At 34.5% G+C, this 16,990-nt stretch overlaps 1 protein-coding gene across 2 annotated transcripts in view; it reads left to right on the top strand.

The window, feature by feature from the left end:
- Nucleotides 1–16,990, top strand: part of RSPO2 (R-spondin 2) — a gene marked incomplete at both ends in the record, with an annotated part of 109,847 nt that overhangs the window by 52,633 nt on the left and 40,224 nt on the right. The window contains 2 exons of one of the 2 annotated variants that reach the window (XM_084281919.1): nt 11,290–11,433; nt 12,789–12,974. In XM_084281919.1, coding sequence (XP_084138045.1) covers nt 11,290–11,433; nt 12,789–12,974 — 330 coding nt within the window. Of the gene's footprint in view, nt 1–11,289; nt 11,434–12,785; nt 12,975–16,990 lie in introns of both variants that reach the window. The other variant, XM_084281918.1, reaches the window with a different exon arrangement.

Here is a 16,990-nt window from a genome sequence, read left to right as displayed (position 1 = left end):
ACTCGTTTTTAAAATTATATGTTGTGGAACGTAATGATGTTTTTACAGATGTCTTAAGAGCATCATAAAACTTCTTTCTTAGGAATGTCCTGGCTCACGCCAAGATTTGTAACATTCAGTAAATTAAATTGTTTATGTATTAACCAGTTTTTGTTGTTGTTGTTTTTATTTTAGTTATAGAGAAATTTATGAAAGAATGATGATTTAAGCAGATATTTTTGGTTTTAACAAAAAAAAACAATTCCTGTTATAGGAAAATAAAAAAGAGTAAGCATTAATTTAATAATGGCTCATGTAGGAACTAGCCTAGTTTATGCACTGAGATATGGGTGGGCTTCCTTTCATGCTATTTGTTCCCACACAAATTTCAGGTGACCAGACACCTCACACCAGACATGTTTTAATATGTAAGTGTTGCTATTTTAATAAAACAGATGTACTATTAAAAACAAACAAACAACCTTTCACTTTTAGCACTGCATTTTATTTGGAAATTTACAACCTGCTAATGTGCAACAAGATTCCTTGTTTGCATGTTTGTGCCTAGCAGCACAACTGTTAAAACCAATGAGTGCTCTGGTATATCTACACATTATTTCACCACTATCTGGCAGTTGTGCCTATTTGTATCGATTTTTCCATATGCTCATATGTGGACAATTACCCATATGGATTATTAATCATTGCTACTACCTCTTATTCATATTTTTTTTTCATGTGTAATAGTCAAACCAGAATTAGGTCACCAAACCTAAGAACCTGAAGTGAAAAACAGCTTTTCTCTGCTTCCTGAAATAATCAAAAGTTCGTTAAATGTATGGCACTCTCCCCCTCAGTCCTGCAGCATGTCACTGGGATGCACTGTGTTGTGAGAAAGTGGGTGCTGTCCTTCAGATCACACATAATCTTGACAGCCTTATGAGGTCATTCTGTGGCACTTTTGGCTAGAACATGAACATTAACTGCAGTGCTTTGGCCACGTTCCAGCCCACGTAATGACATCCCGCCTGTTTCTCTAAGTTCCCTGCGCGGGCTTGGTGGATATGGTGTCCTTCGCTTTGTGTTAGGTAACATTGCTGAGTGCTGCCTAATCTGTACCAGGTGGCTAGTTTTTTGATGAAAAATTAAATGAGACTAGTATGTAGTTTATATATCCCTTCTGTAAAGCAATTTAGGATTTTGGCCTTAATTTTCATAACACAGTTGTGAATTCAGCAACTTGTCCACCTTCTTCCTTTCAAAACTGGGCTGTAAAAATGCCTTTGAATATTTTACAGTTTTGGGAAATAGATTAATTTAGTTATGTTAGCCTATACTGTGTTTGTGAGATAGGAAAAATTATGGTCTTTACTGGTAGTTGTTCCTTGCATTCTTTTTTTTTTTTTTTTTTTTTTAAGTTATTTGCAGAAGGTGGATTGTGAATTCAATACAACTTTTTTACATTTTTACCACTTACAGAAAGTGGCCTTTTTTCCCTGAATTACAGGATTGGTTTTGAAAAGCACAAATGCGGTTGTGTCCAATCCATACTGGCATGTGTTGAGTGCTGCATATTTAACTCACCCTCATGCCTTTGACAGTCTCCCCCTCTGAGAATAATTATGCAGTTGCATTTACAGACCAGTTTTGGTTCCCCTCCAATGATTTTTGACCTGTATATTTTTGTTTTGGTGTAATCGCCAACTGGTGTATTTATAAATCATACCCACATTTTTGCTCTTGGTTTGGTGATCTTGCACGGCACACACACGGCATTGTTGAAACACAGACATTTTGTGGATTCAAACAGACTTAAATAAACATTCTTAAAAAGTAGAATAGGTTTCTTCCTACTTGATGTTAGATAGTTTTAGGTACAGCCAGTTACAGCCTATTGCTCAGATAGTATTATCTCAGCTAAAAATAATAAAAATTCTGGCAATGTTAAAATCCGTCTGGGAGTTACAGGGCTTAAATTACATAAGCTGAAATGATTTCTGCCCTATTAATGTCTTTACAGGCACAAAAGCTGTTTAACATTTTATTACTGGAACATTTGCCCATTTTTGTTAGAGAAGCTATAGAACATTTTTTTTTTATGGAAAATGTTGACATGATTTTAAAAGCCAAGCATAGTTAGTGCCAAATGTAACACAATAAATACTACAGCCAAGTGCAACGGCTCCAAAAATTACGGAAATTTTGAATTTCAAGGCTAATTTTCTTTTCTACATGTAAGCAGTATGTGTCTCTTGAATTTGCTAAATGGTTCTAGACTGTTTTTCTAGTAACAGTGAATCATGTAATTTTTAAACTACTTGTCCCTAGAAGTCGATGTAGTGTTTCCTGCTGGAGTTGATTTTCATCTTGAACACTGAAGTATAAGAATGCAGTACATTTGGACACCAAATTGGAAAGTGTTGTGTCTTTTCTGTAAAAGCATGCCCAAGAGATGAGCTACAGTTTGTTAGTTTTCCAATAAATTTTAATAATTAATAACTTTGAATTATACTCTTCCAACAAGAATTAAAAATATTCCAAGGAAGAAGAAGAAAACACAAAAAATGGAATGAAATCTGTCACCTCAGTGTTGGTTTAACGTTGGTCTGATTAATGTATTGAGCCTATCTTGAATGTTTCAACCTAGTCAGTATCCATTGTAATCTTTTTGGGGGAAGACATACTTACAACTTAGAAATTATACCTCCCTTCAGATTTGTCTGGCTACTCCATTTCTTTATGTCCACTTTCTTTCTCAATGCTAAATTTGTTATTACCTCTTCCATGTGCCTTAAGTAAAATAAAGAGAAGCTTTTAAACAAATCATTTATTTATTAAACACATGAAATATAAAGAAATATGATATTTTTTTCAAACTTTGTTACAAAATTGTAAGGCATCATTGACATATGATAGCTTTATTATTCCTTGTGTAGTACTGCAGAGTATATGAAGCTCTAAGATGATTGTAGTCAGTACAATTCATACCAGTCTGTCAAGGGTTCAAACAAGGAAACACAATTTGTCTTAAATAAAATCATTTTATTCTGACTTTTTAGCAACCATTTTCATGACTTTCTCTTATAAAGAAAAAACAGTATTTGAAATAAAATAAATAAATTTCAAAATTTGGGATTTTGAAAGTCAAATCGTATGGCCAGATATTAACTTTTAACTATCATTATGTTATAGACATTTTCTTTTTTTTCCTCTCTTTTATTTCATCTCTTCTACTCTCTTTTCCTCCTTCAAGTGCTTCTTGGTAAAGATTTGGTCATATTCTTAATTTTTTGATTTTTGGCCAATTTTTGTATTCTGACAGAGCTGCCAACAAAAAAATCTTAATAGTGTTTTGAATTAAGATTTCTTAAATCTGTAGTGAATAGATTTAATAAAATTTAATTTATTTATTAATATAAATTAATAAATATATATAATTATTTATTAATATAATAATATTATATATAATATATAATATAATTTTATATTATATATAAATATAATTATTATATAATTATTATATTAATTATATTATAATAATTAATATAATAATTATTATATAATTATATAATATTATATATAAATATAATTATTATAATTATTTATTAGTATATATTAATAAATATATATTTGTAAAATATGAGTTGAAAACACTATTGTTTGGCATTTGTTTAAAGATCTCAATAATATAACAGAAATGTATTGTTAAGTTTTTATTAAGTGAATTAAAAAAATAAATCCTTGTTATAGTATTTTATAAGTAGCATCGATCTCTTTAAAATCATGGACCTGTGGTAAACTTTAGGAACCATTACTGTCAAGTGGCTATGTAACATTCTCTAGAATTTATGTTCAGCTCCTGCTGAAATTGTAGCTTAGAAATCTCTATTTTTATAATAATAAATAGTAAAACAAAACAACCCCCCCTCCTGCACTCCTACTAAGGCTACTTTTGTTTGGGATTTTAAATAGCTTCCATGTAGTTTGAAGCTCTTTTTCTTATGAATTTCCCCCTCTCCTTACTGTCTCCTCAGTGACCTTTCTGAAAGCCAGTTGATGTTTTGGTCTCTTTTTTCCATTGGTCATTCAACTCCATCCTCTACAGGAGCTGCTCACAGCATAGCTTACTTCAGCTCTGGCCATGTGTCTCCTACTCTTAGTAGTATTAACAGTCTTTGTCCCTCATGTGCCTTTGTCTTCTGTCTTCCAGGTGAATTATGAAATGCATGGGTTTTTGAAATGTTTCCTAGTTCAGGGAATTCTGCAGGGAATTAGTGTAAAAGTTGGTGCTGGTCAACAGATGAGACACTGGCACAGGTTGCCCAGAGAAGCTGTGGATGCCCATTCCTTGAAGTGTTCAAGGCCAGGTTAGATAGGGCTTTGGGCAACCTGGTCTGGTGGGAGGTGTCCCTGCCCATGGCAGGGGGGCTGGAACTAGGTGGTCTTTAATGTCCTTTCCAAACCAAACCATTGTATGCCTAAGATGCAATGTCAGGATGGCAGCATGAAGTTAAGAGTGGAGCACCAATGGTGTTTACTGAGAAGCAGAAAAATGAGAGAGGGAGTTGCCGAATTGTATTCTTCAGCTTGATTTCCAAAGGCATTATAGTTTCTCTACAATTCAGCTTATTCTACATCATCTTAAATCAGGTGGTAGATTTACAATGGAAGGATAGTACTTGTTCTGGTAATGTTATGCTTTCTGTAACTATAGGATAAAATTAAGCTATTGTCAGATACATGTACTTCTTCCTCTTCCTCTTCCTCTTCCTCTTCCTCTTTTTCTTCTCTTTTTTTCCAGTCATAGCAGACATATGTACCTAGGTCTAAATTTAATTCAATATCTGAATTTATATTTTGAACTCCTGGGATTTTGATTCCTTCTCTAAAATATGAGTCTGTCAATTCTTATATGCTTATTTTAAAAGAAGAATTAGTATAAGTGGCTTATCAGGACTGTCAGGATGTCAAAACTGCTCAGGAAAATCTTTTAATATTACTGTATTTCATCTGCTTAAAATGTATCTCTAATTTGGGCATGATGTGTAATCCAGGCTTTTTCCCTCCAAACTTCTTTAATGTAGCATTCTATGCAGTTTTCTATAAATACTGAAAGCTTCATCCATCTCAGTTACATTTGTTTTTTGTGATATTCAGAATGAATATATGGATCAAAATAAATGAGACTGTAAAGTCTAAAACCAAATATTTTATTGCTGGCCAGCCAAGATAGGTTGCCCTGATCTTGACTGAAACATGGTTCACAGCTATTACTTAAAAAATAGAAATAATAATAATAAAAATCTGGTGTGTATGTAGAAACAGTTTAGAAGAAAATTATTTCTGAAGTGCCATGGGGTGCTAAAGCTCACTGAAAATTAAGTAAAAAGGGGCATTGGCTCCTAAGCTCATAACTAATCTATTCCTACTCTGTTTCAGTAAGCAACGTCTAAAATGTTTTAAATTTCTGTATTTGGATTCTTTTTTTTTTTTTTCTTTTTTTTTTTTTTTTCCAATGGCTCTTTTGAGGGAGATGTGATTCTCTTTCTTTTTCTACTCTGGAAAACCAAAAAATTTGGTCCTTCAGTTCTGTAGGTTTCCTGGTCATTGAGGTCCTGGTCAGCTGTAGCTCATGGAATTATATTTCTTTTTTGAGCATATTCTGTAGCTGTTCTAAAGCATGGAGGCACTTTAACATACTGTAATCTGCCTTTGTGCTGCATTGAAATGTCACTCACTCAAGTCCTTACTCTTCTCTCAGGTTAAATTAAGAGATTGCACAGTATCAATAGACTTTCCATTGGAGAAGGTATGTATCTTGTATGAATAAATAAATAAATAAATACATTTCAGAGCTCTATTGAAGGGATACGTTTTTGTTTAATTTTGTTTTGCCTAAATACTGAAGATAGTTCAGCAGAGCACTCTAGTCTAATTTCAGCCCAGTGTAGCTTCACCAGACAAAGCAATGACTTCTTTTCCACCCTTTCCCCTGAGGGGTGAAGTCATGGTGCTGTGATTTTATAACCACTCCTGTGACAGTTTGTGACTACACATAGACTTTGTAGAAAGTTAGCATTTCTGACTGTTGGAGTACTGCTCTTCTTTAGTTCTCAATTTTTACTTTGTGAATACACATTTATCATGAAAGATTGTCTCTCTTCAGAGGGGTTAATATTGTTTTTGCCCATTAAGGTAGTTATAGTGGGCTGTGATCTATCTGTTGGTGTAAAAAAACTTGTAAGTTGAAAACTGCCCTTGCTGAAGCACTTAGGACTTTTGCCATGGATTTCAATGAGGTCAGAATGTTGAGCTTTTAGTGTTTACATACTGCTCTGGTGGGAAGTCTGGTGTAACATTTAAAAAAATGGCATCTGTTTAGAAATAGGCTGTGCTAATCAGACATACCACCAGATTTCTCTGGGGGTCCCTGAGTGCTTTTTGAATTCTAGATAGGTGAGGATGGTACCAGAGGAAAATATATCACTTCCACATGGGGATGACTTTCATAGTTTTATGTCCACTTCTGTGACTATGACTGAAAATAGACTCATAGAAAAGTTAGCATTTCTAAGTTTTGGAATTCCACTTTTCTTTATCTCTTTAGTTTAGTTTATTGAAACTGTACCTAAAATAAAATAAAATAGTATTTTATACATTTGAAGTGGAAGAATGGAAGCAAGAATGTGACATTACTTTTAGTGCTAAGACAGAGACATTAGCCAGAAAATAGGTTGTGCTAGAAGAGATGAAGTATGAGTGTTATGAGAGTTCCTGACTGTGTAGTAGTAGTGGGTAGTAGGTCCAGTAGGATATAAGGAGACACAGTGCCAAGCAGGAATAGAAGGTACTTGAGGTCTGATGGGAAGCAGACCCACTGCAAATCGAGTATCAGAGAAGGAAGCGGTAGGGATTCTAACATACAGGTGTCTTGCTGCTAGGTGAATGGGAGCAGCAGCACCAAAGCACCTCTTCTTCACTCTCAGGTTCTGAAAATGTACTGGGTCTGGCTGGGATGTTAACTTTCCCTGCAGCAGCCCATACACTGCTGTGCTCTGCACTTGTAGCTAGAACAGCAGTGGTATCACATCAGGGTTGTGTCTACTGCTGAGCAGTGCTGGCACAGCATTAGGACTCTCTCTAACCCTCCTAGGGGGTGGGCAAAAAAGTGAGAAGAGAAACATCACCAGGGTAGCTGACTTCAACCAACCAAAGCGCTATTCCATACCATGTGGTGTCACACTCAGCAACAAAAGGTGGAAACAGGAAGAAGAAGGGAGGGGTGGGCTCTCCTTGTGAAAATGTCACCCTGAACAGCAGCTGCATGTGTTGAGGCCCTGCTTCAAGGGCATGGTCAAGCATCACTCATTTGTGGGAAGTAGAGAGTAATTTCTTTCCTCTGCACTTCCACATAGCCTTTATTTGTTTTGTTTGTTTGTTTGTTTTTTGTTTCACTTTCTCCCTCCCTTCCCCCCCCCCCCTTTTTTTTTCTCCTTTAATTATATTGTTTAGTTAATAATAATCTTTCCTTAATAATTTTCCTTATTATTTCCCTTTAATTAAATTATCCTCATCTCAACCCGTGAGTTGTTCTTCACTTTACTTCTTCCCCTCCTCATCTAAGGAGGGGGAGTAAGAGAGCAGTTACGGTGTTTAGCTGCCTAGCACGGTAAAACCACCACAAACATTAGGTGTCCTAGCTTCTTGTTGCCCTGCAAGTATGGTTGGCCTGCCAGAGGTGTGTGATTGCTCTTAAGGTTTCTTCTGCAAGCCTGAATTTATCAATTCATTCTCTCCTCAACACTAGCCCTATCTTTCCCCCAAAGCCTCTAAAACTCCACTTCTAGACTTCTCCTTGCAAATTCTAAAATCTACCAGTTATCCCCAACTTTTCAGAAGCATATACACATTTTTATGTTTATTTTTAGTGCAAAAATCAAAGCATTTCTGAAGAGTACCGGGGGTTTTGCATCATCTGTTTCTTTCTTTTACAGAACAACTTGTGTCTAAAATCTTAATAATGCTCAAGGTGTTTTTTTTTTTTTTTTTTTAAGTTTGTATTTTTTTTTGTGGTGTTGTAAACTTCTAAGTAGTCTTTTAAGTGGAAAAAAACACAAAACAGTATACTAGCAATATCGTTTAGCTACTGGAACAGTACAGAAAATGAAATAAACTAGTGAAAAAGGCAATTAGATTTACAGCTAGCAAGTTAAATTCATCCTTTGGATGTCTTTTCCAGATTAAAAAATAATATCTCTTTTGTTCCAGTTTATTATAGTTGTCAGTAAACTGACTAGTTAATTTAAAGTTATTTAGAAAAATAGTAAAGGTTTTGCTTCCCTTTTCCAGAGTTAGACATAAGATGCTAAGATCAAAAAATTAGAACAGTTGACAGCTATGGCAATCAGAAGAAAGCAATTCAGTATAAACAGTATAAATATAATATAAATGCAATATAAATAAAAACAATTCACTATAAACAATATTTCCTTGTTTTCTTATTATGTTATTTTGTGTAAAGGATAAAGCCATTTTGTAAAATGCTATTTTTTTAACTATTGAATATGATGTCAAACAGCTCTTTAGATTTCATACCAGATTACACATTATTTGAATGACAGAATACAAAAAAAAAAAAGGAATTTAGAATAGAGTTCTGTTAAGACTTACATTTAATAACATATATGTAGATAATGCTAGTAAACAAAAAGAAATACTAAGTTTAATACAGTTGTATTTAGTTGCATACCAATGTATCTTAATATTGATAATGAAGAATCAGTATTCTTTAAACGTTCAACTAAAAATAAGTATGCGTTCTTTCTCTGTCCATGTTGATAGCTTTAAAAGCAAAAGAGTTTTAAGAATTAACTTATTTTGATTTACTTGGCTTAGACACAGTTAAAATTATTTATTAATATCACATTGATTTAAAATATAAGTAATGTAAATTTGCCCCAAAAGCATTTAAACAATGTGATAAAATTAAGCTAGTCACCAAAAATAATCCACTTAAAAAATTTCTTGGTTTTATAACCACTCCTGTGACTGTGATTGAAAATAGACTCATAGAAAGTTTTGGAATACCACTTTTCTTTATCTCTTTAGTTTAGTTTATTGAATCTGTACTGAAAGAACTCCGTCAAGGCTTAGAGCTACACAAGCATCCTTCATGATTTGAAACATTACAAGTAGTACCCGGTAACCCCAAGCACCATGCTAGATCACTCTGGGGAATTAAAATTTTAGTGTCAGAAACCTTAAAGTATTCCTAATATATTTTTTAGTATTTTTTCCCTAAACTGCATCTGATACAGATTAAACAATAGGTATTTGATATTTGGAGTAATTTATCTTTATAGGAAAAAATTAAAAATAAGTTGCTTAGCTGGAAATCTCAGCCCACTCTTAACCCAAGAGTCCCTATTAATGTGTCCAAAATATAATTGTCATGATAAGGGCTATACTGCAATACAAAGTAAAATTGACATAGAAGGCAAAGCAAAGGATATAAATAGGATGGAAATTTGAAATACGATCAAAGAACTAATAGGAGACTGATCCATTAGTTTAATGCTTGAATATAAGGTATTCATATATGTGTTATGTACCCCCAGTGTAAGGTGAGACAGGATTTCACCTGATTAGCATGTTTATATATTATCAGCAGGAAATGTTTTCCATTTAATCTCTCTGACTCAAGAGAGTTCAAATAGAATAAACTTTATATGTATTACTCCTCAACATAATTTGAAAGCAGTAGTTAAAACACTATTCCAAAAAAAAAACCAAAACAAACTACTTGCGTCATTTAGATATGAGGGAGGGTCACATGATGCTAATTTATCTTTTATTGTTCTGTTCTTCACCTCATCATTGGACTAAATGGTTTGGAAAAACCTTGATGTCTTTTCAAGCTGCCTTGTGTGTGTGGGCAAAAGGCTTTTTTTTTTTTTTTTTTTTTCCTGAATATTTAAACACACTGAATGTTTGATTCAAGCATTGCAATTGATAAAATATTTGCAGTACATATTGAATATAACAAGCCAGATTTGCAGTTAACTACTTCAGTACACCCAGTACAGCAGAGCAGCTCGCCTTATTTTACCTTGCAGATGCATTAATCTAGGGAAGTGATTTTGCAGAATTATTGTATGGGCATTGATCTTTAGTGCAAACCTCATGAAAAGGAAATGGTAAATCTTGGGAATTTCCTATAAAAAAGACTGTGGGTAAGAAACCAAGCTTTTGCTGTTGATGTGCTGGTAGGAGTCCCTTTGAGAAATGCTGGTCACTGGATTTCCTTGCAAACATGTTGTCTGATTGTGTCTGCACACAGCCTGAAATGCTTACCTTTTGCAGTGGGAAACTTCAAACTGATTTTTGAGTTTTCTACCCAAGGGTATACCAGCGTTTGAAATATTTTTTTTTTCCTCTTTTCCATGCACTTTGCCTAATTTCTTGTCCAATGTCATAAGAAATCTGATCTGATAAGTGTCATGTTTTCCTAGTTGCTACAATAAATAATTTCCCACAATCACCCAGACTAATTGTTTTGGTATGCTTAAGATTTGGTGATTAAGTGTTTTGGTATGATTTTTTTTTGGTAAAAAAAAAAAAAAAGCTGTTTTTTAGTAAAATTCAATGTTTCAAAAGGCAGTAGCTGTATTTTTATTGTTTATTATAGCTGTATATGTTTTGTCATTTAATACATTTAATATATTAATAAATAAATATATATTTATGGATTGACTTCATTAATGATAGAGAGCAATTGTATGCAGAAAACTTGACTTTTTTACTTTTTTTTTTTTTTTTTTTTTCCTGGTGGCACATCCATATGTGCAGATATGGAAATCAGACGTAACACATGAAAACATTCAGCTGTTTATCGGGTCAAGTCATGTAAAAAATGTGGATCCTTCTTGCAGGAATAAATAATAAACCAAACAAACAAATATGTGGAGTATTTGCATACTTCCCAAAATAACTTCTGTCTTACTTCCCCTGATATCACTTAAACAGAAGATTAGTTTCTATTTGATATTTTTCCTCCAGAAAGATTACATGAACTCAAAAATCACTTAATTGGAAGTTTTATCTACAGTTTTGATTAGCAAATAGGATCAAAAGGATGTAAGGAAATGTGGTACATACCGTTAACTGATTTCTCTTATATAGTGAATGGATTTTAGGATAACTGTTCCTCATTATAGTACTTGTGGTTTTGCGATTCTATTGCTTTATAAATCCTTTCATTTTGAGTCTAACTTAGCAGTGTCATTATTCCTTATGATCCTTTTGATTCAGGATGCAGAATAGAAAACTGCGACTCCTGCTTTAGCAGAGACTTTTGCACCAAATGCAAAACTGGCTTCTACTCACACAGAGGCCGCTGCTTCAGAGGATGCCCTCCTGGATTTGCTGCCTTGGAAGAGCTTATGGAATGTGTGGGTGAGTCTTCTAGCACAGCAGTGCTGCTGAAGCTACTCCTTTGCCAGGTGGCCAGGTTCAAATGCTGATGACAAATTTTTTAGGCTGATGCTTAGCAGTTCCCATCAAGAAATATTCACTAATGGATTGTGTCTGGAGCTCTTTCTCCATAATAATAATATATATATATATTTCCAAACTTTGAAATAATGCATTACTGGGAATGCATCTCTTTTCTGCATCAGGAAGTTATGTCCCGTGAATTATCTTGTAACTCAGAATTTGCAAGATTTCATGAAGGACATTATTTGCATTAGCATTTGAATTCAATAACATACTCACTGAATTCTCGCCCTCATAAAACTACCTGATCCTCTTGCCTTTCACAAAGTCCAAAACCCAGCGGCAGGGCAGATTGAATTGCTGTAGCACCTGGGCTTCAAAGTCATTTTTAATTCCTCTGTAGCTCTCCACAATTCCATTTAGCAAATAAAGGGAAGCAAAGGAGGAGTTTGATATACCAGCTCATTTAAGTTGCTGTATGGCATCATCTATGCACACTGGGCATTCTACAACAAACACTGTTGGAGGGTGAAATAAAAAAATGATGTGTACAAGTCCTGTAATCAGGAAGATGTGTTGGTAGTCACATCCATGTGCAGGACAAATTAGAAAGATGAGAAGAACTGGAAGAGAGAGTAATAGAAGCTGAAGTTGGTCTTACACATTTTCACCATCTCTTGATGCAAAACCACGGTGAATATTCCTTTGCAGGCTCTGTAAAATATATAGCACTGAGATCCTGTCACCAGCTCAGAGCCTTTTTTTCCTCTCTATTTTATTTTTTTTTTCCAAATGTAAACTAGCAAATTAGTGTGTTTAGTAGAAAGTTGATTTATAACTTTGAGCCAACACTGGCACTTGCTTGAGTCTCACAGCTTGGTGTTTTACCTTGAAGCCTGGCAACTGTCAGAACAGACTCCTTTCAAGAATGGTCCTTGTATTTCATGGTAGGGAGGACCTAGAAACATGAACTCTTGAGCTTTGGAAATCTAGTTGACAACTGAATAGGATTTATTAAATAAAAAGAGAAAAATGTAAATCAATCTCATGATTTTAGGAGTGTTTCTGAGTATTTGGGACTGACATGCTGTTTGTACAAGCAGATTGATAGTCTGACTGTTTTATGCTTGAAATGATATAGACTGAAATGATTCAGATTCTGTAAAATATTTTGTATCCAAGTTTTTGCTGGTTAGCAGAAAAGCTTTTAAGTGGTGCATTCTAGTGGTGCTTGCTGATTGCAAAATTTTATACAAGAGAATGAAAGAACCAGAAGAATTGATAATGTGTTTTCTTTTTTGCTTTGTCAGAAGGCTGTGAAGTGGGTCAGTGGAGTGAGTGGGGAACGTGCAGCAGAAACAATAAAACATGTGGATTTAAGTGGGGCCTGGAAACGAGAACAAGACAAATTGTGAAGAAGCCAGCAAAAGACACAATACCATGCCCAACCATTGCAGAATCCAGACGGTGTAAAATGGCTATGAGGCATTGTCCAGGAGGTAAGCCTAGACCACACCACAAAAATCTTTGAGTTTTCCTTAACTGAAATTCTATTTCTAACTTGAAAAAAAGAGCTGTTTCATTCCAGCTGAAGCAGAAACCCTGTCTGCTCTGCCAAATGAGGCTGAATGGCAGCAGTACTACTGCAGACCTAATTTATGCAGCAAGACTTGAGGGAAAGGCTTGGATGGGAATGATCAGTCTCTCAATGGACTGTGAAACTGTGTTCTTCCTGGTCTATTTTTTCAAAGAGGTGGCTCATCAAAGAAATGGAACAGTTTGTATATTGTGCTGCAGCTTAGAAACTATAGTGGAATAACTAATTGCTCTGCACATTGTGAAAAAAGATCGTGATTCTAAATCTTTCTGCAGGTGACACACAGTGCTGGTGTTATGGGTATTTAAACTAAATGAAGAAAATTACACATGGCATTGTTAGCTGGAACTATTAGCTGAAATGTTACCTGTTCTGAATATCTTGTTCTGATCGGGGCCAAACTATGCTATATTTGAAACAAACAGAATAGTGATAGACATTATGCTTTTTGGCATGAGACCAGCTTATGGCAATTGCCATGAGCAGAAAGAATCATATTCCTTTATTATAGTGTTCTAAGACTTAAACAGTGAGGCAATTTTAAAAAAGCAAATGAAGTTTCAAATTTTTCCGTTTTGTAGATCCCAGCTTGGAGACATGTCACTGGTGAGAGGTGTTTTTGTTATCTTTTTAGTTGAAATGCTTAATCTTTCACTTGTGAAGATTGAACATTTACAGTTTCCAGAATTTGGAGGAGAGGCGAGTGATCAGCAGGTGATAAAGATGCCATTTCTTTTGTAATTGTAGGATTAAAGGAAGATTCAGGCTCAAAGGGACATCAAGAGATCTCTAGTCCAACTTGCTGCCGCAAGCATGGTGAACTGTGAAATCAAACAAATCAAAAGGAATAAAGGGTGGTGGAGTCCTGAGATTAAGCCATAACCCAAAGAATATGCTAAAATTAAACTAAATTTAGAGTAGGTGCATAAATAACTATGATTTATGTTCTGGTAGTTTTGTCTCTAGGACCCTGGTATCACTCTGGAAAAGAATATAAAGTTTATTCTCCAGGTTAACTGAATCTAATTTATACACTCTTCTTCCCTGTCCCACTCTCTATATTCATAGACATGTCCATGCATGCATATGCACTTACACATAAAGTCATAGTAGTACAGGGGTGCATAGTACAGCACAGTTAATCTGCAACCTAAGTAAATCTCCCAAAGTCAGTCTCACTGAAGAGTTGACTATAATGATGTCGATTATTTTTTTTTTGGGGGGGGAGGTGGAGGGTATTTCAATTGTGGAAATGAAATGCAAATACAATGCTAATAGTCAATTGTAAGCCAACAAGGAAAAAAAACACAAAACAAAAACACAAAAAAAACACTTAACACTGGTGAACAAAAGGCAACTGAGATGACAAGTAAGCGTCATTGTCACACTATACACTTTGAGTCTGATTCATGTTACATGCAGACTGACCTCCATGAGTAGCAGCAAAAGACTATAGAAATATCCTGAGCAAGTTAAATATAGCCCAAACAAGAGATTGTATGGACTTCTTATGCAACACCAAAATGATCTATTTTATACGTGATATACGGCCAATATAATCTTTTACATTATTTATATTTTCTAACACTTTGTTCTTACATTTTGAGTTTAATGGTTAATTTTCTAATATATGTAATATACAGTAGTTTATGTAATAAAAAAAGGAGAAAACTTTGGTTGTCCAACAGAAAGACTGGTTTTGATATCAATTATTTTAGGATAAAAGAGAAGCGATGAGTCTAGAAATGAGGTGTTAAAAATAAAATAAAAAATGAACTTCTTTGGAGGAGGGAAGACAAAAGGTAAAAATCAGGGCTGTTAGGCTGTTTTGGACTTTCTTTTCTGGAAACTCAGGCTACAGATTAAAGATTTACCTCCCAAATTTTATGTTTTTGAAGGTACATAGAAGGCTTTCCTTAGAGTTAGGAAATTTATTATGTAGTCTACACCAAGATCTTTGATCAAATCTATGTCTTTTTTTCAGCATGTTCCAGAAAAGTTGTTGCTGCAAATACAAATACAGTGTGAAAGACTTGTAATATTCTTTCATAACTATTACTTCTAATAAGTCCTGAAGTTTATAGTTCTCTCTTGTCCTTCCATGGTGTGGAACTCCCTGTCTGTATTCTCTGAGATAAAATATAAATATGTACAAAACTGCAGGTTTGAACTCCCCACACTGAGTCCTGATGATTAATACTGATTCTGTACAATAATATAAATCACTGATCAGGGTATAAACTCCTTTCTCTCCACTAAGAAACTCCTGGGAGGAGATATGTTAGTAGTATTTTAAGTGCCTGGGGTAAGTTTTCCCCTGACCTGGCTATCTCTGCAGGTGAGAGACACTGAATTTGTCTTAGAATCTCTGGCTTTATTATATGCTTAAATTACAATTTTACACATAGTTGGTCTAAGATCCAATTCCTTTATCATATTTCATTTATTTAGCAGGTTGTCCCTTTAGTCACTCAGAATGCTTCATTACTTTCCTAATGACGGTGAAGTACCAGGAGGCAGACCTGTTTGCTACAGGGAAGCTCAAATCAAGCAGATTCGGGCTGTTAAAGATGAGATTCTGTCTTTAAAAATACAGCATTTTTCTGATGTTAGAAATTTTGTAATTGAACTTTTAAACTGAGGAAGTAAGAGGGGAAAAAAAAGCAAGGTTAGCAATATTTGATGACTGAAGAACAGTTATCCCTGTAAGTATCTGTTGAAAGGCTATACTAATAAATCCTTTTGTCCTAAATTTCTCAGTACGTAAACACACAAACATGTAGGCTGAGTATTGGCTAAGATGGTTATAGATTGTGATGGATTAAACTGAGCACAGGAAGTAAGGATATTTTTGGTAGAACAGGGTCAAATAAAGTGCTTGTGACATATGTTTTCTACTTCTGTACATTTTTACAGTTACTATTTATGGTCTGTATTACAGAAAAACTTCCGAAACAGATTTTATGCTTGCAAAAGTGGAGTTAAATTCAGTTTTCCTACTAAGTACTTCAGTTTCGTATTTATCAGGGATTAAGATGTTACCCGTCTGGCCATGTGGCTATAATATGAATCTTGTTGATAAAGAAGAATTCTTTATCACTTTCCTGGTATATGCAGAGTTATAGAGATAGAAGCTGGAATGCAAGTGAAAGATGATATCACTTCTTTCCTACTGAAGCCAGCAACATGTAAGAGGATACTCTACTTGATTTCAAAGTAGATGTTACTTAGTAATATTTTCTTATTGTCAGTTCTAATTGATTTAGCTGTTATTACCAGATGGGAATGTCACATTCGTATATCTGTTCATGTTATGTATGTTACCCTGTGGCTTGGGTGTAACGTGACTCATACTACAAGAAGTTAGACTTAGAAAAAGATGGCTTGGATCATTCAGGCCACCTCCTACCCATGCTGGTCTCTTCCTGACCAGGAATCTTCTAGTTTATAGCTCAAAAAGAAAGAAGGAAAGAAAAAAAATTAAACAGCGATTCATATACAAGAAATGGGAAAATTAGCAGCCAGAATTGTTCTGTGGGATGATTCATCTTGTTGTCTTGAAGTTTTCCTGTATATGTATTATAATTCTTTTTTTTTTTTTTTTTTTTTTTCCTCATATGTTTTCATGTTCCTTATGTTCTACACAGTAAATTACTTCTCTTTTGTTTGTACCCTCCAGGTACTCACAGATTGTTTTCACGTTTCGTATTAAGTATTACCAAGTCAAGTGAAACAGTTTTACTTTAAATATTCCACAAATATTATTTTACACAAAACAGTTATTTCCGGTAAAAAACACTATTTCATTCGAGAATGCTTACATCTTTCTCTCTTCATTTATGTCTGCATTAATTCCCTAATGGTGAAAGGGGGAAAGTCACGAGGTGGGAGGGAGTTCTTTCCTCAACACAGACATGT

Source organism: Netta rufina, assembly GCF_964035555.1.
Source record: "Netta rufina genome assembly, chromosome: 2".
NCBI classification, from domain to species: Eukaryota; Metazoa; Chordata; class Aves; order Anseriformes; family Anatidae; genus Netta; species Netta rufina.
The sequence above is the reverse complement of the archived record's forward strand: the minus strand, read 5'-3'. Positions and strand labels throughout refer to the sequence as shown.